This window comes from Temnothorax nylanderi, unplaced genomic scaffold (genome assembly GCF_030848795.1).
Source record: "Temnothorax nylanderi isolate EJ_2023f unplaced genomic scaffold, tnyl_v1.0 TNYL_tig0007_pilon, whole genome shotgun sequence".
NCBI classification, from domain to species: Eukaryota; Metazoa; Arthropoda; class Insecta; order Hymenoptera; family Formicidae; genus Temnothorax; species Temnothorax nylanderi.
The window spans coordinates 1,923,588-1,944,700 of record NW_027249069.1 but is presented as its reverse complement, the minus strand read 5'-3'; the positions used below and the strand labels follow the sequence as shown (position 1 = coordinate 1,944,700).

The 21,113-nt window shown below is 36.7% G+C and overlaps 5 protein-coding genes across 7 annotated transcripts; 2 read left to right on the top strand and 3 right to left on the bottom strand.

Annotated features, from left to right (window-relative positions):
- The first annotated feature begins 882 nt into the window (after nt 1–882).
- On the top strand, nt 883–7,390 carry Znt63c (zinc transporter 63C). 2 transcript variants are annotated; one of them, XM_071720304.1, is made up of 9 exons: nt 883–1,215; nt 2,067–2,710; nt 2,955–3,146; nt 3,244–3,466; nt 4,491–4,752; nt 4,843–4,960; nt 5,056–5,271; nt 5,707–5,817; nt 6,422–7,390. In XM_071720304.1, the coding sequence occupies exons 3-9, from the start codon at nt 2,970–2,972 to the stop codon at nt 6,629–6,631; spliced, it is 1,317 nt and encodes a 438-aa protein (XP_071576405.1). In that variant the 5' UTR covers nt 883–1,215; nt 2,067–2,710; nt 2,955–2,969; the 3' UTR covers nt 6,632–7,390. The 2 variants fall into 2 exon arrangements, with proteins under 2 accessions (XP_071576405.1, XP_071576399.1); XM_071720298.1 differs by lacking the exon at nt 2,067–2,710.
- A 557-nt stretch (nt 7,391–7,947) lies between these two features.
- LOC139781515 (inactive CLIP domain-containing serine protease A3) lies at nt 7,948–10,970 on the bottom strand. Of its 2 annotated transcripts, XM_071720369.1 has the most exons (7): nt 10,216–10,970; nt 9,998–10,097; nt 9,616–9,701; nt 9,156–9,388; nt 8,762–8,992; nt 8,344–8,542; nt 7,948–8,212 (listed from the first exon to the last, which is right to left on the bottom strand). In XM_071720369.1, the coding sequence occupies exons 2-7, from the start codon at nt 10,095–10,097 to the stop codon at nt 8,054–8,056; spliced, it is 1,008 nt and encodes a 335-aa protein (XP_071576470.1). In that variant the 5' UTR covers nt 10,216–10,970; the 3' UTR covers nt 7,948–8,053. The 2 variants fall into 2 exon arrangements, with proteins under 2 accessions (XP_071576470.1, XP_071576463.1); XM_071720362.1 differs by lacking the exon at nt 10,216–10,970 and having other exon boundaries at nt 9,998–10,201.
- Nucleotides 10,971–11,117: 147 nt separating this feature from the next.
- Nucleotides 11,118–13,123, bottom strand: Pex16 (peroxin 16). The gene is made up of 5 exons (XM_071720355.1): nt 12,844–13,123; nt 12,517–12,763; nt 12,159–12,435; nt 11,733–11,836; nt 11,118–11,646 (listed from the first exon to the last, which is right to left on the bottom strand). Exons 1-5 carry the CDS (start codon nt 12,965–12,967, stop codon nt 11,391–11,393), a joined length of 1,008 nt encoding a protein of 335 aa, XP_071576456.1. The 5' UTR covers nt 12,968–13,123; the 3' UTR covers nt 11,118–11,390.
- A 652-nt stretch (nt 13,124–13,775) lies between these two features.
- LOC139781559 (lysoplasmalogenase TMEM86A) lies at nt 13,776–19,000 on the top strand. Its single transcript, XM_071720403.1, has 6 exons — nt 13,776–14,179; nt 16,748–16,911; nt 17,010–17,203; nt 17,315–17,430; nt 17,595–17,705; nt 17,797–19,000. The coding sequence occupies exons 1-6, from the start codon at nt 14,159–14,161 to the stop codon at nt 17,899–17,901; spliced, it is 711 nt and encodes a 236-aa protein (XP_071576504.1). The 5' UTR covers nt 13,776–14,158; the 3' UTR covers nt 17,902–19,000.
- Nucleotides 19,001–19,274: 274 nt separating this feature from the next.
- Nucleotides 19,275–21,039, bottom strand: LOC139781528 (3-oxoacyl-[acyl-carrier-protein] reductase FabG-like). The gene is made up of 4 exons (XM_071720376.1): nt 20,804–21,039; nt 20,054–20,370; nt 19,743–19,944; nt 19,275–19,656 (listed from the first exon to the last, which is right to left on the bottom strand). Exons 1-4 carry the CDS (start codon nt 20,936–20,938, stop codon nt 19,414–19,416), a joined length of 897 nt encoding a protein of 298 aa, XP_071576477.1. The 5' UTR covers nt 20,939–21,039; the 3' UTR covers nt 19,275–19,413.
- Nucleotides 21,040–21,113: the final 74 nt, after the last annotated feature.

The window sequence follows — 21,113 nt, the reverse complement described above, 5'->3', positions numbered from 1 at the left end:
AAAAAATGTTATGCAAGATGACGACTGAGAAATTGCTGAAACTGAACTATCATACATTCCGTTTATCATTTCAAGGATTATCTGCTTCTGTTATTTTCGCGAATTAGAAACATGTATCAGTTTTATTCTAACTTTTGTATACGAATCATTCTGTGCGATTGCTCACGAGTGCTCTCATTATGAGCGAAAAAAGTTTTCCTTATCAGTTATTAACGGAATTGCGGCTAAAGCGAGACGAGTAGCATTTCGTTCAACAATCGTGGAGTTATTCGGAGTTAAAAAAATTGAACGATGAAAATAAAATTATTTTTAGTTGAATAAATGTATAAACAAAATTATCGTTTTTTCGGGAAACAGATAATTCTAATTTTTTGTCGACGATCTTCACAAAAATCTTCAAAATTATTTCCTTTCGTGCCATTTTGATCGGACAAAAACAAAATCTTATACGGACAATTCAAAAAATTATTCGGGACATTAACTTCCAGTTTTAAAAAGCGCCTTGAGCCTCTTTCAATTTCAGGTGATCACCTTGAAAACATTCAACATTTCAATATTTTTCCTCAAATTTATTAAAACGTCTTAAGTTAGTTTTCGTTTCGTATGCTAATAAAAATGACCGATTTCTTATATCTAAAATCCGTCCGACAAATATAGTTTCAACAATTTCTCAATTGTCTTAATTATACTTCATTTTTAAATCTAATAAATGCTTTATCACGTGCCACAGCGTTCCGATAAAATCTATAGAACAATATACACATCTTCTTTATTCCAATTGAATTTCAATTCAAATCTCTCGGACCAATCCGTAGGTCCGATACGGGCTTAACGCCGCGCGATTGGCCGGCCGCGAGGACGGGGCCGCGGGGTTTTACGAACGCGGGTGGTCAGCGTCCTCGTCCTCGTCCTCGCCGCCTCGCTCGCGTCCAACGTCCAACCCACCAACCCTTTTTCATCCGCGGTGTGCGCGAAGGCGAATCAGTTTAGCCATGGGCGCCACGGTGCGCTGTGAGTTCTTCTCGTCGTGTGCCAGGTGTGCCTTGTCCGTACCTGCCAGCGACGCGTTCTGCGCGTACGCGTGATCGCGCGCGACGGAACATGTCCAGGAACGTTCTTCACGCGCCGTGTTCAATCAGCGTCACTTGATACGAACGGTGGGGCGAGAACGCGAGGGCGATACGGTGAACGGGCGCGACGAATTCCCTCTCGCAGGTAAGTACCTTTCCTCCTCCTCCTCCCCCCCCCCCTCCGCCCCTCCTCTGCGCTCTCCGCACCCGTTGTGTTGTGATACTTGTGATACCATTGTGACGATCGCCGCTGATTCTGGATTATATACTTTTCGTTACTCAATTGGTGAACTCGGCGATGATCAAAGATCACTGATATTATATCGACTATTCTCTGTTCGAAAAAAAATTTGTGTGGTACGTGCGCGCGCGCACCCACTATATAAAAATTTATAGTGTGTGCAGGGTGTGTATATAATTATAATATGTATATATATGCATATATTATATGTATATATATATATATTTCGCTGTATGTATATTTATGAAACCGAAGGTTTGTAAATTATAAAATCAATTTCGTATTACGGAATAATGTCCATTCCTACCAATGTAGATCAATTTCAATAGCTCGATTTGATTTGCTTCTTATATCTTTTTCTAATGTCCATTTTTACCAATGTGCGTTAATTTTAATCTCGATTTAACGTACTTTTTATCTTTTTCTAGTTCTAAAAGAATTAGAAAAAGATAAGAAGGCTGTTGAATCGAGATTAAAGTTAATAATGTTTGCTTCTTATATTTTTCTAATGTACATTTTTACCAATGTGCGTTAATTTTAATCTCGATTTAACGTACTTTTATCTTCTTCTAGTTCCAAGAATTAGAAAGAGATAAGAAGGATGTTGAGTCGAGATTAAAGTTAATAATCTACGTTGATGGAAATGGACATGTAATTCTTAGAGCTAGAAAAAAAGAAGATAAAACAAAGTAAGTCAAATCGAGATTAAAGTTAATCAGCCTTGACATAAATACTCATCCGAACGTTCGTTTCAGGACGATCGGTAACGTCGGCGCTCTCCCGTTACCCTCTCGAGCCAACACTCGATACACTTCGCAGCCGCAAAAGTTTTTTACCCGGAGCCGGCTGCCTTTTGCTACGATCCTCCTCGTCACGTCGGTGCGCCCCGAACCGAAGCCTTCTAGATTCATGGCGCATGAATTCTCTCTTTCTCTCTCCCCGCGCGATGAATCACGTCCGTAGTCCGTACCTTCCTCGCCGTTCCGCCGTGATTCACGTTCATTTCCCTTTCTTCCTCTCTCTCTCTCTCTCTCCCTTCTCCCGGATTTATGGCAAATGGATATAAGGAAATTGCTTTAACGTGTAACGATAACGATTCGGGGCGCACGTGTGTGTAGCGCGCGATCCCGTCGTCCTTGATCGTCCTCCGAATAAGAGAGGCGCCTCCTGTTCCTCCTGCGGCCTGTGTCGGGACGTGGTCTCTCGCGCCGAATGATCGTCCGAAATTCGCGTGTGATCCTGGTAAACAAACAAAGAACACGAGAGGGGGAAGGAGGTGCATTGGAATTCACTGGATCTCGAGCGCTGTTCCCGTCAATTTTCGGCATCCCGTTTTCCTTCCCGGATTGACAGTTTCCGCGTCCGACGTTACCGCCTCGTCCGCATCAGCTGACTTTTGGTATTTGAAACATCGATATTTGTGTGTGACGGGAGAAATATATATTTTCCATTCTTATCGTTTGCAATGTGACCAAGTTACTCCAATGTCGTACAGTCCCTTCTTCCGTCTACAGGCTCAAAGGGTTATAAAAATATCTGTGCATTATTAGAAACTTTCTTTGCAGAGAGATGATTATTCCTGAGGTACTTTAGTGTACTCGGCTTCGTCACAAACGCTTACATATTTCTTTTAATCTTTTCAGGTCTGCACAGATACCATGGGTCGTTACACGGGGAAAAAATGTCGTCTCTTGACAATGTTATGGCTGACAGCTTTATTTTTCTTAGTCGAAATCGTAGTCGGTTACGTCACCAACTCGATGGCTTTAATAGCAGATAGTTTTCACATGTTATCAGATGTGGCCGCTTTGGTGGTAGCATTTCTCTCGGTGAAGGTAAGTTTCGTGCTTATTTTGAATTTTGTTTTGGAAAATTTCAGACATTTTATTTTTGTAACATAGTTGATTGTTTACAAGCGTTTTTACGTTACAGATGTCACCGAAGAAATGGTCCAAAAATACCTTTGGCTGGGCCAGAGCCGAAGTGTTGGGAGCCTTGGTGAACGCCGTGTTCCTGGTCGCTTTATGTTTTAGTATTACCGTGGAGGCGTGTAAGAGATTTATCGAGATAGAGGAAATACACGAACCCAAACTACTCGTCGGAGTTGGAGCACTTGGTTTGCTGGTGAACGTGATAGGTTTATGTTTATTCCATGGTGAGTATCGTGCAAATCGAATTTTATTTGTTTTCGATTAACTTTAAACTGTTCGAGGTATACAAGAGTGATATTTATTTTGATGTAGACATTTTATCTTTGTTTTAAAGAATTTAAAGGTTCTCTGAAATTGTCCCAGTTATTAGAAGTATAAAAAGAGAATTGCGTATAATAAATATTTGTATATTAATACACATATTTGTGGAAGAATATATATACAGAATACTTATATATATATACAGAAATTTGCACTATTACTTTCTTTCTGTTAGATAATATTTGTAAAGTACTTTACTCCTATTTTATATCTTCATAATTATCCTTCTCGTGTCTAATCTTAATATCTTAATTATGATAATGAATAACTGTATTGTATATTCAAATTGCTGTTTGCATATAAGGTTCTTTGTTCATTGTCGCGATGTTATCTTATTATTGGTGCTCAAGAGATTTTGTCTTGGGTCAAGATAAAGAGAAATTGATTATTAAATGCATATCTACTTAGCAAACGTATTAACACAGCAAGATTTGAAATAAAAGACTTCTGTAAATATAAGAGAAATAAAATTCTTATTGTAGAGTTGCTGCAATAGATTTATATCTTAAGATTGCAAAGAGAAAAAATATCGGAGCTACAATGTAAATGTTAAAAATTCTCCCCCCCCCCCCCCCCCGATGAGGAGAAGTGTCAATAATACTTAATATATCTATTTCATTATTTTATTGATATTAAATTATCTGTAACTGAATATTTGGGGAATATTCGATTACTCGAATAAACGAATATTGTTAATATTAAGGGGGAAAATTTATTAAGCATTTATTAAGCACTTCATGAAGCATTGAGTAATCTTATGGTTATCATGTCCAATGTGTTTCATAATTGCAACACTTAATAAGAAACAGCTAATATTTCTTCCTTTTAATTAATCGATTTCTACATCATCTATCTTATATAACAGATAAAATTAATCTATTTTATCGATATATAAACTGCAGATATTTATAAGTGCAATTATTGTAGAACATGGAAATGCTCATGGTCACTCGCATGGTATATCTCGAAGTCATAATAGACTAAGCACCTTGGTGGGCACAGACGACAATGAGAACGACGAAGCTTATAGACCTTCGACACCCCAAGTAAAACGAGCGCATGGCCATTCGCACGATGCAAGTCAGATGAACATGCGAGGGGTATTTCTTCACGTACTTTCTGACGCGTTGGGCTCTGTCATCGTAATTGCGTCTGCCCTAATCGTGTGGAAGACAGAGTGGAAGTACAGGTGATTGAATACTCTACATTTTTACGTATTTTATACAGATACTGAAGAATTGAACATGTAATTTAAAATTTGTTTATTTTTTCTGCACAGATTCTACATTGATCCTGCATTATCGCTTTTATTAGTCATTCTCATCCTGCGTTCCGTGTGGCCGTTACTTCAAGAATCAGCTTTAATTCTATTGCAGACTGTGCCAACACACATTCAGGTAACATTTTTCTGGCTTCTATAATTTGGTATATAAGATCTTTAAGTTGTACGATAAATATTTGCATTGTCTAATTTACAAATTTATTCGTACAGGTCGATGCTATACAGCAACGTTTATTAGAGAATGTGGACGGTGTATTAGCTGTACATGAGTTTCATGTATGGCAATTGGCGGGTGATCGTATTATAGCTAGTGCGCATATAAGATGTAGAAATCTTTCAGAATATATGAAAATTGCCGAACAAGTTAAAGAATTTTTCCATAACGAGGGTATACACTCGACGACTATTCAACCAGAATTTATTGATGTAAGCAGATATAGTAACATTATAAAAATTTGTGTGCATGCACGCGTGAACGCAAAACGTTGGTTAAAACAGAATTTAGATATAAAAACATCACAATAGAAAATTTTGTGCAAAGAAACTAAGTAAAAATGCATGCAATTTCTGAGTAACAGTCTTTTTAAATACATTCAAAGCTTTGAATAATCGTAAGTTGTGATTAAAAAATCTGTCTGTGAGTCACACGTGAAGTTAATACACGATCTTTTGTCCAGCGTTAATGATGCGTAAAGTGAACATTCACTGAACTATCCGTGACTCACGGATAAACGGTGCTTCCAGTTATAACTTACGATTGCTTCTAATATAGATACTTTTGTTGCTAGATATTTTTAATACGTTGCAAAATATATTACTAGATACTTTTAGTATATTAAAGACATTTTTCTATCATTCTAGTATCATTCGAATAGCGAAATTAAAGAGACTCCTACGGAAGATTGCGTGTTGGATTGTCCAAAGACTGATAAGCCGTGCAATCATGCAACGTGCTGTGGTCCTTCCAAACAAGTAAGTGCCTCGTTATAAATTTTTGTATTCTTGTATCATTCATCATTCGTATATTCTTCGGTTCCTTAGTATGACTTGGAAAGAGATATAAGTCTTCCATCGGAGTGCCCTGAGTCAAAATACCTCGGACGATGCTTAGAAGGAATAAAATCAGAATTAAATACGACTGTAGATCGTGATAGTTTGCCTACTACGTCTGGGAACCTAAATTCTGTATTTCATCTATTTGAAAGTACAGTTATATCTGTTTGCGAAGAAAAAAAAATTTTACATGACGAAGCTTCAATCGACTTAAATTATTTGAAGAGTTAACCAACTATTTTACAATCAAGTTCATATTATTTATCCAAATTCAATATCAGGTTACAGTAAGATTGATATAGTCAAGGATACAAAATCAAAATTGTACGTAAATTTTATTTTTATGTTTGTATTTGTTTTTTATATTTGTTTTAAGAGAATTGTTACACGCATTTAACACATGTCATGACAAATATCGCCTATATCATAAAACTTCATTTCTTTCACATTTTGTTTTATCCATCTAGCCTTACTGATAAGATCTGTAAATAAGATTTATAAGACAATAACTTATGTAATACAGGGTCGTGAGACTCCTTCACCTGGAGAGACGCCATACATGTGCAGACAGCGTAATAGCCTGGCGCGTTCGACCGGCTCTTTAGGAGGAACAGAGCAACAAGAAGTGAATGAAATGGAACGCGGACACTTGTTATCACTGCCCGCTTTGCATCCAACAGCGTTCCACTCCGTCCAAGTTCCCCACACTCACGTTAATGCACCAACTGTCTGAGCTCTCATTGCATTATCGAATATCTACCTCCATAGTAAAATACGCGAGATGCGTCACGATTTATTGTACAAGTACAATAAATGTGTACCTACATAGAATTCATTAATATCACAGTTGATGGCAGTGGTGGGATGATATTAGGCAATTGCATATAGTAATTAATAAATTAATACATTCACGAGATCATGTGAATTAAAATTATTATTAATAAATTTCTCTTCTTCCTGACATAATTTGACGAATAATCTATCAGTTTCTTATCTTTGCCATCAATTTACTTATAGTAAATAATTAAGATACTTGATAATTAAAACCCAAAGGCATATTAATACCAAATATATTACGTTACATAATGCTCGTATACGCTCTATATGCTCTGATATAAATAATAAAATGCTAAATTTTTACTATAAATTTCTTAGAAAAGATTTCAAAATTAGAGGACTTTGCGACTGTTTGATGCATAATGTATCATATATGATATATATAGTCTAAGTTAGGTATTTTTTAAATCTCACTTGTACATTGACGCTGGGGTTTTATAAAAACTCACTTTGCGAAGTTCTTTATTTATATGTAATTTTTATTATGTTGATTTTAATACGTAATTTTGTAAGATAGGACGCAAATCTGTAAGCAAGAGTACCAAATCTCTTCGTTATATCTATATTCTTTCCTCCATATAATTCTTAAATGTTAAGTCTGTATATTTTTTATGTATTTCTTATAGATTTAAGCAATTACAAAAGAAAACTGCAAGATGTGTATTAATTATTTCCGTGTTCCATATATAATACTTATACAATACCTGCAATTTTAGAAACAAGAAAAAATGTCAATTTTTTTTTGTAGTTTCTCTTTCTCTTATAATCTTGGAAAACTTGTGTCAGCTTAGAGCAGTAATACTGCTAAAAATAAAGTACAAGATGGTCTTTCTTTTTATATATAAAAAAATGTCAACGTTGCAAAAATGTTTATCTGTTAAGAAATATGGATTGATGAGTTTTCTTGATGAATTTGCAATGATTAGGCGAGCCTATTGTAAAATTTTTAGATTTTGTAAACAGTATATTACTCTTTATCGATTGAACTTTTGAAATGGAAAAGTTTATTAATATAAAATGACGGCAAAAAAACGAATTTCTTCAAAAACTTTGCTTTTTACATTTTTCTGAAGGAAATCAAAAATTTTTCTGACGATATTTAGGTCCAATTTGTAGAGAGTTCTATTACAAAATGATATATTAATATGTATATGTGTGTGTGTGTGTGTGTGTGTGTATGGGTTAATTCTTTCAAAATGTTTTACATTGATATATTTTAATCATTTTAATAATTTATTGCAAATATTTTACAAAATTTAGCTTGATGTGAACATTATTTTCTTGCTTAATTAATTCTTACGCTGTATATTTTCAAGAGCTATGTCATTTGTTGCGTGATCCAGGGAAGGAAATTGTACACATTAGTGTATACACCAGGTACTCCCGGACTTGCGCAACCTATACCCCATGTCACCAGCCCAACAACTTGATAGGGCCCGTTATTTGTTGAACACACCATCGGTGAGCCTCCGTCGCCCTTTAAAGAAAATTCATAATGCTATTGTTAGAATTAATTAATGAACACATGTTAAATTATTAACTTTATAACCCGGATTGTTATATAATTCATACTCTTAGCAAGAGACAATATATATTATATTCTCTTACAGTGCATGCGTCTTTGCCAGCATCCCCTCCCGCGCACATGAAACTGCTGTCCAAAACAAACATGCCACCGAGTCTTGTCGTCCGAAGGGCTGTTTGGCAATCTGCTTGACTCACCACAAGTACGTCTACCTCTTTCAGGATATTTGGATACATACCGCTACTTCCAAAGGCATTTTTTCCCCAGCCCGACACCCAACATCTTCAAGATATTAATATTATATTTATATATAATCACACAAGACGTTATCTATTACAAAATTATAATTTTGGGACATTTCGACGTTTAACAAAACAATGATATAAAAATTAATATGACTGCAGTACAAAATAGAAAGTACACAGATCATTATACATTTCGTTGATAGATTGAAGAGAATTATAAGTGACTTTGAATATCGAATATATTAATTATACATGCCTTGTTCCTACGGCAGCTGGTGCAGATGGTAGACACGCCGTGTTGATGTTAGGACTAGTTGCGATGGGAGCAGCCGAGCTTAGTTTAAGCACCGCTATATCATTCTGAAGGTTTTGCGAATTATATTGAGGGTGCAGGGTGACTTTTGAAACGGAGATCTCTACGTACGGATTAGGTTCATTGTTAACTGGAGTGTTCCATTCACCTAATCTCACTTTAATCCCACCATTTCTGTAACGCATTTTTAATAAGAGAGAGAAAATATATATTACAAAGAATGGGATATTAAAATCTAAATGTCATATTAAAGACAGTTTCAGAAATTAATCCCTTCGAAGATCCTATAAAAAGATAAAAGTCATATTCTTCTAAAACTTGCGCATGTGATGCTTACACGTAACTTGCGACTTTGTGAGCGACGGTAAGGACGTGCGTTGTACTGATAAGCACTCCTCCCCCGACATAAACGTTACCGGTGGTCAAAATAGCCACCATCCAGGGATATGCACCATAAGCAGCTTGTCCCACTGGATGCGCGGAGGATGTGATTTTTCGAATACCACAAGAAGGATTACCTGGAACGCCGGATGGACAACAGTACACGTATCCAGCAGGGCAAATTATTCCCTGAATGAGTAAAACTGTTGTTAATATAATAACATATTAGTATGTACTACAATAATCATAAAATAATATATTTAAAGAAATTTACTTCTTTTTGTATAAAATTAATTTACACGTAGAATTGAGAATTCCAATTTTTCTACAGATATAGTAATTATTTGTTTCAAAATGAAGCATTATATCGAAATAATTTCTTGTCGTACTCGTCTTGTGAACTAAAATGTAATTACCGCATTCACTATTCTGATGTCCATGCCGCCAGTGCCTGTGGGACAGGTAGCTCCCTGATAGCACTGACATTGATTCACGATAGCAGCTGATAAAAGACAGTGAAATACGTCAGAAAATGTTAATACAAAATAGTTCATAAATTAAATGTGTTAAAATAGGAAATTTGTTGATACTACATAACACGCTCAAATAATGAGTAATCATGAGAGTAATCTTCTATCATTAATATTTTTCACTTATGCCCGCAGTTAATAATTTTTTTATCCATCTATATTATTTTTTCTTATTACTTGTTGTATTTCATATCTTGTATTAGTATTTCACATTTTTCAAGTCTTACAACAATAATACATATATACTCATTGCCAGTGTAATACATACTTGTTGCCGTTCCTGTGGTACCAAAAGTCATCTGCGCAGAGACAAACGTTTGCTGCAACAGCTGGCACAATGACAGCAAAATCAGGAAGATGTTATTCATCTTGAAGAGCCCAGAGAATTTCCAGATCAGAGAGAGAGAGAGAGAGAGAAAGAGTTGATTTACACGCCTATCTGAATGAAACTGACCCACAGCAAATAAAACGCGAAGTGCGACTTACCGGGATTTATATATAGAGAATGTATATACATAAAATGCATCAGCGCGTTGCGGAGCGGTATACCCATTTCCGTTATTAGTTCGCGCTACCGGACGAGATATAATGCATGACCTTTCACGGCGCGCTAGAAACGATAGTTCTTGGTAATGACACTCTCGGTGGGCTCTCCGAGCTGCGTAAAATATCTGGCACAAACATGGAAAAAAATAGAATAAATTGCTTCCGATTATAATTACGATTATGTGTGTAATAATCCGTAGCACGCTCGAACCGGTAATAGGCGCCCGGTGGTATTCCCGGCGGATCAAAATAGCCGCGCGACCATTTAAACGCGGAGAGAAAGAGCAAGGCCATCCCTGTCTCATTGATAAATAAGCAACGAAGGTCAATAAACAGGAATCACTGGTGCGAGCAGATCCTGCAGATCGTGAATCACGCATCACTGATTTCATTCAACATTATCATCGTCACTAGTATATTAAAATATACATTGTTGTAGGAAGCATTGTTTTACAAATGGCGATAAATCATCTCACCCTGTATCTTGACACTCGTGACAAAAGTCTGCAACATAGAATCATGTTTACAAAAAAAAAGCGATATCTTCTATACGCCGTATTACAATTAGCGGAGCTTCAAATTTATCAAGGAAACTGAAAGTTGTCATTAAAGAATTTTGTCAGTTCGATGAAAACAAAAATACATACGTACATCAAAGTTACGTCATTTATGAATCATAATATAATTGTTCGAATTGTGTGAAGAAGCTGTAACAGGAATCAGGAAAATCCGTCGAAATATATATTCAGGAATTTATGTCGAAATGTATCCGTCCTCCTTTACGCTTCACGCTTATGTGCTAACGAGATAATCGGGACGCTAATAAAGTTAATCAGAGCGAATTGATGAGATTACTGAAGGAGAAAATAACTTTTCTGTGTCCTTCATATCATTTATTTCTATAAATTAATGAACAATAAAATATACCAATTATAAACACCATTGCTTAAAATTCATCCTGAAACAGTATAACAGCGAAAGATATATAAAAATAACATAACTCCATGATATTCCATTTATAGATTATGGATTATGGAATGCTTAGATTATGCGGCTTTCGTGTTTGTACAGTTCAGCTCATGCTTTCTTTTTGTACTGAGCTTCACGTTAGTAAGTTAGCGCGACCACATATAAAAATACGTACTCTGCATGTACGGTAAATTTTTTTGAACGGCACTGGCCAAGTACTTGGCGAGAGGCACAGAGGTAGATATCGTGTCGAGCAGTGAGTTTATCTTATTACGGCTGTACTTGTCGTAAAACGGCGATCTCAAGATATACAACAGCAAGCTCAATCTTCGACGCACGAGTTCTTCTTCCTCCTCTTTGCTGAACGATGCTTTTCGGGCGTAACGCGTGAAGACGTTTAAACTGCACAAACGACAACATTCCAATTATATGTATAGAAAATATGATATTATAATTTATCAATTATAGTATAAGTTCATGCTGTCTACCTGGCTACATCGATAACGAGCGACAATATCCACGGTGGCCACTGTTCCTGATTGGTGAGGTACATACACCCAAGATGAAGCAGTGGCTTTGTCACGTAAAGACTCTGGAAGTTGTATATTTTGTTACGTCTCTTTTCACATTAGTGTGTAATTATTTTTTAAATTACACAGTACAGAATAAGAGAATAAAATGAAACAAGACTAAATAAAGATAACAAATTACAATAAAATTTAGCTACGACTATCATTTTTATCTATCCTAAAATTTAATAATCTAGATGTATCCATTTTGATGAGATTCATAATAATAACAATACTTTGATTTTAATAAATTCCAGTATAAATTAAGACATTTTGATTTTTTAAAAATAATAATAAACACTTATCATTAATCACATGGAATTGTAGCGTTATATTCCAACTGACCTCAGCTAGTTTAAGATTCCTCTCGGATTCCTGGTTTTTGGCCAGATTCTCATTCTCGTCTGTGACAGGAGGCAAAGCCTTCCACGTTCGTATCTCTATAGGAGCCGAATACTTTATGCTTCGAACAACGGTGCCCGATCTCTTCAGCATAAAGCCCTCCTTCGACTGCGCATCGTCGACAACTTTATTGAATTTCTCTCTGTTGAGCGGCGGCGTCGCCGGGCTCTTCGTCACGCGTTCCTTACACACATGAATTAACAACAGCCGCAATACGGACCTGGAACGAACAAACGTTGGTCAACGACGGTGAAAGGAGGCTCGATATGTCGCCGAAATGAAGGAGCGCCGGAGTGCTTACTTGAACAATTGTATGACTACGATTATCAGCCACCTTCCCTTTGGGCCCCACAACTTCTTAGCGGTCACCTCGAGCAGCGTCTCGGTGTACTCCACCACGGTCAACCAAATCTTAATCTTCGAGTCGAACTGAGGTATCTTCAAGTGCTGGCGTCTACCGCTGTACATGAGCAGGTCGTTGCAGAGAACAATCAGATTCGGCATGGAATAAATTAGTTCCACGGCCAAGGTCGAATTACGGAAGTGTCCTGCGAGAAGAAGCATACATTTCAGCCGTGCACAGTGGAAACGCGAATAAAGCGTTTGACAGTGCGGTTTGTTTTCTAACCAAAGCTGAAGTAAGACAAACATCTGACGGTGGCCTCGATGTCCGTCAGTAACTGCGGATTCGATACGATCCAGTTCTTGTAAGACTTCAGCAGACTGTTTACGGAATTGACACAGCTCGCCATCTCGTTGTATTATTTCAGATTATTTTTTTACAAGATAAATATCCCGTAAACGTTCAATTCTGCTTATCTCATTATGAAAACGTAAATCATCGCGTTGAACATATTGATGAGGCCGCCATGTTTGTCGAACTCCGGAGTTTCGATCTTTTATGTTCGATCTTTCTCGTGCGATCGACGCGAATCGACAAGTCTCTCTCTCGAGGGAAAATCGATCTCTTCGAAAATCCATTCCGAAATGTTCCGTGCCCGTATGTGCAGAGCCATGATACTTGTAAAAGCGTTTATAAAACGTGTGTGAGCGTGTAAGCTGGTGTAAGCAGGTATAAGCGTCCAAAGCCGAATGCAGTTCACTTTAGTGGCGGCTCGGTTACTTTTATCTTTTTTTATTACACACGAAATAATCATAATATATATAAACAACACCTTATCGGCGATAATAAGGGGCGCACAATAAACGGAATAGGGAACAGGGAATAGGGAACAGTTCAAAATTATCATATGAAATTCATTAACATATATGTAATTTATTAATTATTACACAGAATAGAGAAACGGAGGAATAACGCCAAGGAACAGTGATAAAATTTTATTCTATGTTCTGTATGCCGTGTACACAACGCATATATATGTTAATATTAATAATATTAAACTGTTCCCTGTTCCCTATTCTATTTATTGTGCGCAGCCGCTAAAACCGAGTCTGTTTTTGAACGCGCTGAAACATCCCGATGGCGCTCACGGCGGCGTTGGTCGTCGCCGTCGTCGGCCCGGCGCGGCGCCCGGGTCGTCATCAGTATCAGTGGTTGGCCGCACTGGCGATTGGCGATGTGATGTGATCGCGGCGGTGCGGTGCGACGGCGACGCACGCAGGCACGTATGTACAACGCCGAACGCGTACGGTGCCTCCGCTTGACAGGGCCGCGGCGCGCGCGACGCGCCTGTGTGTGCGTGTGCGACGCGGTGCCGTCGGAGCGGAGAGAGCGGTCGCATAAATAAACGGTCGACTGGCCTGCGAACGCTCAGCATTCGCGAGGTCCCCGTCACGGCACGTCACGGTCGCGGTCGCGGTCGGTCGGAGAAACATCGGAGTGACACGGATCGGCTGCTGCGGCGTTGCTTTTGCTCCCTCTCTCAACCCTCTCTCCCGCCCGCTCTCGCGACCCCGTCTCGGTGTCCTTCAACCCTCCGAGGATGTCGTCGCCAACGCAAGTGGTAAGAGGACGAGGCTGCGATATAGGCAGTTTTACGCCGATAAAGGCGACTCAGTATCTCACCCTCCGTGCGCTCCTCAGTTTTAGCTTATATAGCTTATTTTCTTTTCTTTTATTATTTTTTTTAAATTAAACCGAACCGTCTCGATCGGCCGCTTATAATTCGTGCCGCACCGTTTCGCTGCTCGATTTAAATCGTGAGAAGTTGCTGACTGCTGTTTTGTTTTGTTTCCCCCCTTTCGTATGAATCACGTTATTCGCTCTCTGCCCCTTTGTTCGAGAGGCGTTCGCGTAAAAATAGAACTTATTGAATTAATCGAGATCGCGGTGGCTCGCGCGCGCGGTGGTTGAAACTGAGGGATGATAAATCGATTTCTTTTGTTTCGAGCGCATCTCCGGATGGAGACATGGAGAGATCCTTCGATCTTAAAAATACTCGACTTATATATTTATATTTATATTATCAGGACGATTTATCATCGGACAATTTGTATTTTACAGAAAGAATTTTTCTCTTCGGCGCGCGGCGGATATACTCGCGATTCGCGTCGTCCGCGCGGGTATGCGGTTCAATTATGTTAATTAAAAAAAATTACATTCTTCCTGGGAGATAAGGAAGAGGAAACAAGACGCTGTTCCTTCGCGTCTGCGCAAAGTATTTTATGAGGATATGCATAATTACTTATAATTTGCATACATTTCGCATTTACATTTTAATTTAAATGCGAAATGTATGCATAATAATTACATATTGATACATATTGATACTAATGTTATACGTATAATATTAAAGGTATATGTTAAAAATAAATAGATTTATTTTTAATACAAATTATTTATTTTATATATGAATATTTTTTAAATACTATATATACAATATTATTTAATGTAATGCATTGAAAATTAATATATTTATATTTGTATCTCTTTATGATTTTATATGCGTCATCTTGTTAAATTCTTCCACTGAATTCGCTTCCAATGTTCCAAATAACCGGATAACTAAATTGTTAATCATTAAAAGTTGCAACATTAACGAATCACGAAAAATGGAAACGGAAATTACAAAGTAAAAACGGCAAAGAAGCTAGAATTTCCCCGTTACGCGTATCCTGTTTGAAATGTTCCTTAAAGATCAACCCATAATGCAGTTATTGCAATAGAGTGTCATTAGAGAAACTACCGTATTGGCATAAAGTGACTGCTCTGCATATCAGAGGCCATTGTGCATCCTGACGGTACCCAGTATTAGATAATGTACTATCATGTAACTAGCTGGATTAGGCTTCAGTGACTGTGGCTAAATCTCATTCAGACATGCACTATTATTACTCAGATTTCACGGATGGTGAGCAGCTTGCTGGGAATCATTTTGCTGAACGTTTGAATATATTTTGATAATAATGTATATCATTTCTTTTTTTTTTCCTTAAAGAAATTAGGAAATGTATAAAAAAACGATAAGAAATATATAAATCTGAGGAATTTCATAATAATCGTATCGTGCCGTTAATAAATGCGATCACAAATTAAAAATTAATTTATATAATTACACTTTGTTTAAACAAATTTGCAAGATCGAATAGAATTAAGGAGGTTGGTTGCTCAAATCAGTATGATAAGAATGAGTTCAAATTTATGGGGGATATTCGTCCATGGGAATCTGTCGTCCATGCCAAAGTTGAAGACAATTAATTGTCCGCATAGTTGTCGAGTAATTAATTATTGAAGTTACACTCATCTCTCTCTCTTATACACGGGCGACATAGCAAAAATGTTACAGCACCTGTAATGTAACTCTCGAAAGCATATTGAAAATAATAAGAATTTATTGAAAATAGGTGCAAATAATTTTTTACAACATTTAGGAATGACTCAACGTCGATAATAACGTATTTGGGTTTTAATTGTACGAACAACGATTTAAAACCTTAAAAGAAACGGCTTTATTAAATGCGTTCCATATATTCATTTGCTAAAACTCGTTTATTTCATAGCGACGAAAACACACCTCTAGGCTTTCCCCTGCCCCGCCGCCTGCCCCTAAAAACGTGAGGGCAACCAACCTCCTTAATCTTAGCCCCTGCCGGAGCACATAAATTCTTTTATTTCATCCGCCTCACAAAACATGTTTACTCGATCTATCGATTAGAGCGTTCGATCATTCCATTGCGAAATATCAAAGATAAATTAAAGAACGTTTGTAACGTAATCCACAATGTTCTCCAATACATATCATTTTTATCATTTGTTATTATTAAACGGGGTTTTTCGATAAGATAACTTACACATATATAAGTTATCTTAAAATATCCGTTTGCTACTAAAAGCAAGCATTAACTTTGTTAATTTAATGTTAAAATTGATCTATGAATAAATGCATTGTGGAAAATTTTTCCTATATCATGCAACTGTTCTGTGATATTTGCGTAGATAAGTAGTTTAAAAAAAAAATAAGTGGTCTATTACAATTATCGCGCAGTGCCTTTTTTACCATCACATTTCTGCGCGTCAGTAACAAGTTTTTCAACGCATAACGAGAGGATATTTTCATATTTTCATGTTTCAGATTAAAAGCGTTGGACCGAAGCTGGTGCCGTTCTTTAAAAGCGTATCCGTGTATTTTGTATTACTCGCTGAGCAACCATCTCTGCTGACGGCGTGTTTCAAATGCCTGCCGATAATAAGTCTCATTATTTTTGTTTTGTTACACGGGATCAGTTTGTCCAAAGAGTAAGTAAAGATGCTCATTACGGATAGCTTTATTTCGCGGTTATCTTTCTTGCTATACTTCAGCGTTGCTAACGTAAGCTACTATCCTCTTCTTGCAGATACACCTTCTCCAGACGCATATTAACGGGATTAGTGTTTAGTTGCATAGGTGACGCACTATTGGTGTGGCCTAATTGCTTCACCGCCGGGATGTGTATGTTCGCCGTTGCGCAAATTATGTATATATTTGCATTTGGATTCAAACCTCTCAATTTAACGCTCGGGGCGATACTATACGTGGCTTGTGCAATTGGTAAGATTCGTAAACACAGATAATCGGGTCGTAAATTTTTCCTGGTCAGACATTAATTTTTATCGATCGCTATCCGTGACTTAATTGACAGTGGATGATTAACGTTTCCAGTTATATATGCATTGATGCCTGGATTGAACGGGGTTTTAGCAATAGGAGTGCCAATTTATACAGTATTACTTGTCACTATGGCATGGAGGGCCATATCGAGAGTACAATTCTTTGAGGTAAATTTATGTAATAATTAAAGAAAAAACTATGGAAGTAGCAATTTGACTTTATATCTGCTATTCGTCTGCGTTTCATCCCCTTTAAATATGTGACATTTACTTCTCTGACAATAAATTGTTATTCATTTGTACGGAGAATTAATCATAATTTTATCCGTCAGGAGTTATGGACATGGACTAAACTGTGCAGTTGTATTGGAAGCATTTGCTTCGTCATATCTGATACTTTGCTCGGATTTCATTATTTCCACAGTCCATTACCTTATTCTCAGGTACGTACATTATGTATATTCCTGAAAAATAGCCTTGATGACTACGATAACTTTATAAAGGGTATAATAATAATCGATTTTTACTTTGTAGGTATCCATTATGTTGACATACTATGCAGCACAATTAGGCATAGCACTGAGTGTGGTAGATTCGAAAAACAACAGTAATAACAGAGTACCTGCTAGTAAAGGCTGAAATATTTATTCTTAATCGTTATTCGGACAAACTTATCTGCAGATGCAAAAGCGAATATAAAAGAGATCTTTTTACACGTCTGCTTTAAACTGTGTGCATAATTCCAGTAGGACAAATCGTTGTGATAATCGTCTCTGACACGTTGAATATTTCAAAGCCATATATTATTGAATGAGATTCGAGGAGAGTCGGTGATAGGATGTTGTACCTTCGACTGTAGAAATAGACTTATATTTCTTTTTGTATTATTAATGCAATGCAAAGAAGTGTCCTATAGAGATTTCATTCTAGCCACGTTTGTGGCTTCCTATTTTTTGTATATGTATGAGAAAATTATACTATTAAGGGGATAGATATAATGAAAGAGAATGTTAGTTACTCTTAGAGAAATAATTTCTTAGCGGAAACTTTGTTTTTATTAAAGAAAGACAATTATGTTGTAGTGTTGTAATAGAATCTCTAGATCGAGATTTTTCCAACGTAAAAAAAAGATACGTTACATTGTTAGCATTAAGCGTTTCTTAAAAAAAAATCACATTTAACAAATTACATATAATTGATTATTTTTAATATACAGTTGAGCCAAAATGCAATAGTTTACCTGCGATATATCGCATATGATGAATATACATATTACATATTACTCTTGTAAGAAAAGTTATCGTTGTATATATACGTTATATGTATATCATGTATGATCTATACTTGTTGTCAGTGTTATCATCCTTCAATGTAAATTATCATCCTACGGATGACAAGTTGCAATATAGCTGTAAATTGTACCATAGAAATATTTCCTACGTCAATCTACATTGCGTTACTGTATATATCATGTTACATACGATATGTTATGTCTCTGTTATAACGTGAATCGTTATTAACACTGCCATTTTCTTTGGCAAGATGAAAACTAAATGATTAGTTTACAGGTTCAACTGGATGTCTAGTTAAGTTAAATTTGTCAATATTTTCATAGTGAAAATATAATATTTATAAACATATGATATATAATTAGGAATTTTTATCAATTAAATTTTCAAGTAGAACATTTCTCGGCTTAATTAAATAAATGTCCTACTCATTTATCTTGTGCCATATACATATGTTGGTCTATTTACTTTTGAGACTTAAATTTCCCTATTTTAATATAAAATTCTCTCATCTTTTTCTACAAAATGTGCATTCTAAAATTGGAGATATCTAAGTTAACTTGTTGCATTTTCTTTACAACGACAAACTATTACTTGTGCTGTAGCTGTGCTATATTTTTATTTTATTTTCTCTTTTTACTAGGAACAAACGTATAAGTATGTTTTAATAAAAATAACGTAGCAAATATAACAATTACGATATATACATATATAAATCTGGAATATTTTTTCACAAAGTGTATTTTCTTATAACTGTTTTGACAGAGTAGAACATAAAGCTTTTCAAAGCACATATTATATGATGTATAATCTATATGTATAAAAAATATACCACATTATTTATAAAGACGAGATAAGATTTTTAACGAGGACACATGGCATGTCTACCACCGTCCACAGGTAATGTCGCCCCTGTTATGAAACTAGCATCGTCGCTTGCTAAAAACGCAATGGTCTTTGCGACTTCCGAAACATCGCCGGTTCTTCCGAGAGCATGCGTCTCTTTACTGCGGTCGAAAAAGCTCTCAAGCTGCTCCTCGCTCATTCCACTACTCTTATGGAGATTTGTTATTACAACACCAGGATTCACAGCATTCACACGTACCTAGTGCAATTTAAAAAGATAACATGAAGCAAAATAACATTTAAAAATATTAAGCTTGAACAAAAAAGGACAGTTATAGCACGCACCTGTTTTGGTGCCAATTCCAAAGCAACGCAACGCGTAAGTTGATCGACGGCCGCCTTACTCATGCAGTATGCCAGAGCACCCGGGAAAGATCGTAGTCCCGTTACACTGGAAACGTTAACGATGTTGCCTTTCGTCTTGATTAAATGCGGCACTGCCAGCGCTGTCAATTGGTAGACCGAGCGAACGTTTACGTTGAAAAGGCTGAAAACATACATATTTACGTGATAAGAATGTTTTCTCAAAATAGGCAATTTCTTCATCAGTGCATACATATTCGCTCTATCGGCATATCATTATTATATATACATACTTGTCGTACTGTTCCAAGCTTGTGGTCTCTATACTACCAGTTTCCAGAACTCCAGCATTGTTAACTAAAACATCTAATTTGCCGTAGTGCTTGATCGTCGAGTCGATGATATTTTTCACGTCGTTCTCGTTAGTTAGCTCTCCCGTTACGATAAATGGCTTGGACTTGCCGCACTGCTCGGCTACCTTGTCTAAATTCTGCTTATTACGTCCACTTATCGATAGCGATGCACCAAGCTTAGCCAGGTGGATAGCAGTAGCGGCTCCAATTCCTGAACTGGCCCCTGTTATCAGGACAACTTTCCCTACGAAGGACATCTGGCAAAATAAACAATGTTCTTCCGCATGTATCATCCATTGTCACCTGGTTTAAGACAATGGATCTGTTTTCTATTGCTGAACTGGCTGTACTAGTTCAGAGTTTATTTTTTTTACTCCACATATTGGAAGGAAAAAGATAAACTCTGAGCTGGTGCAGTTAGTTCAACAATAGAAAACAGATCCAATAATAATGTTGCAAATCCAAATCTAATGTTATTACAGCTAATGATATTACATTTGGGCCTTGCATTTGCAAGCTTAATTTAGCTTATATTTGGCAGAAATATATATTCCTTTTTGAAAATGGGTTAGGTTTTTGGGAGAAAAACAAGAAGAGATATGTATAGAAAACTAAAACATGAATATCGTTTTGAGTTATGTAAAACGATGCCACATTTATGTTTTAACAAATATATATATGAATACTTACTGTGATAGTACGATGATATCCGCAAAATTTATAAACTCGATAAGAATGCGATATCGCAATCGTGATAGCCGGTTTCAAGCCGTAGCCGTATTGCCGTAGCGCAGTGGTAAACAGACACGATAAATGACCTGGCATTCACGTGATTCACGTGATAATAGAATCTACCCCACTCTTCTTGTACATATTCACACTTCGGAACGATATATGATGCCTAGCTTCCTACCCATTTTTACCAACGACAATTAATTTTTTAAAGACTTACTTTTTCCTAGTTTTAAGAATAATGGCCGATGCTATCCGAGAAGGAAAT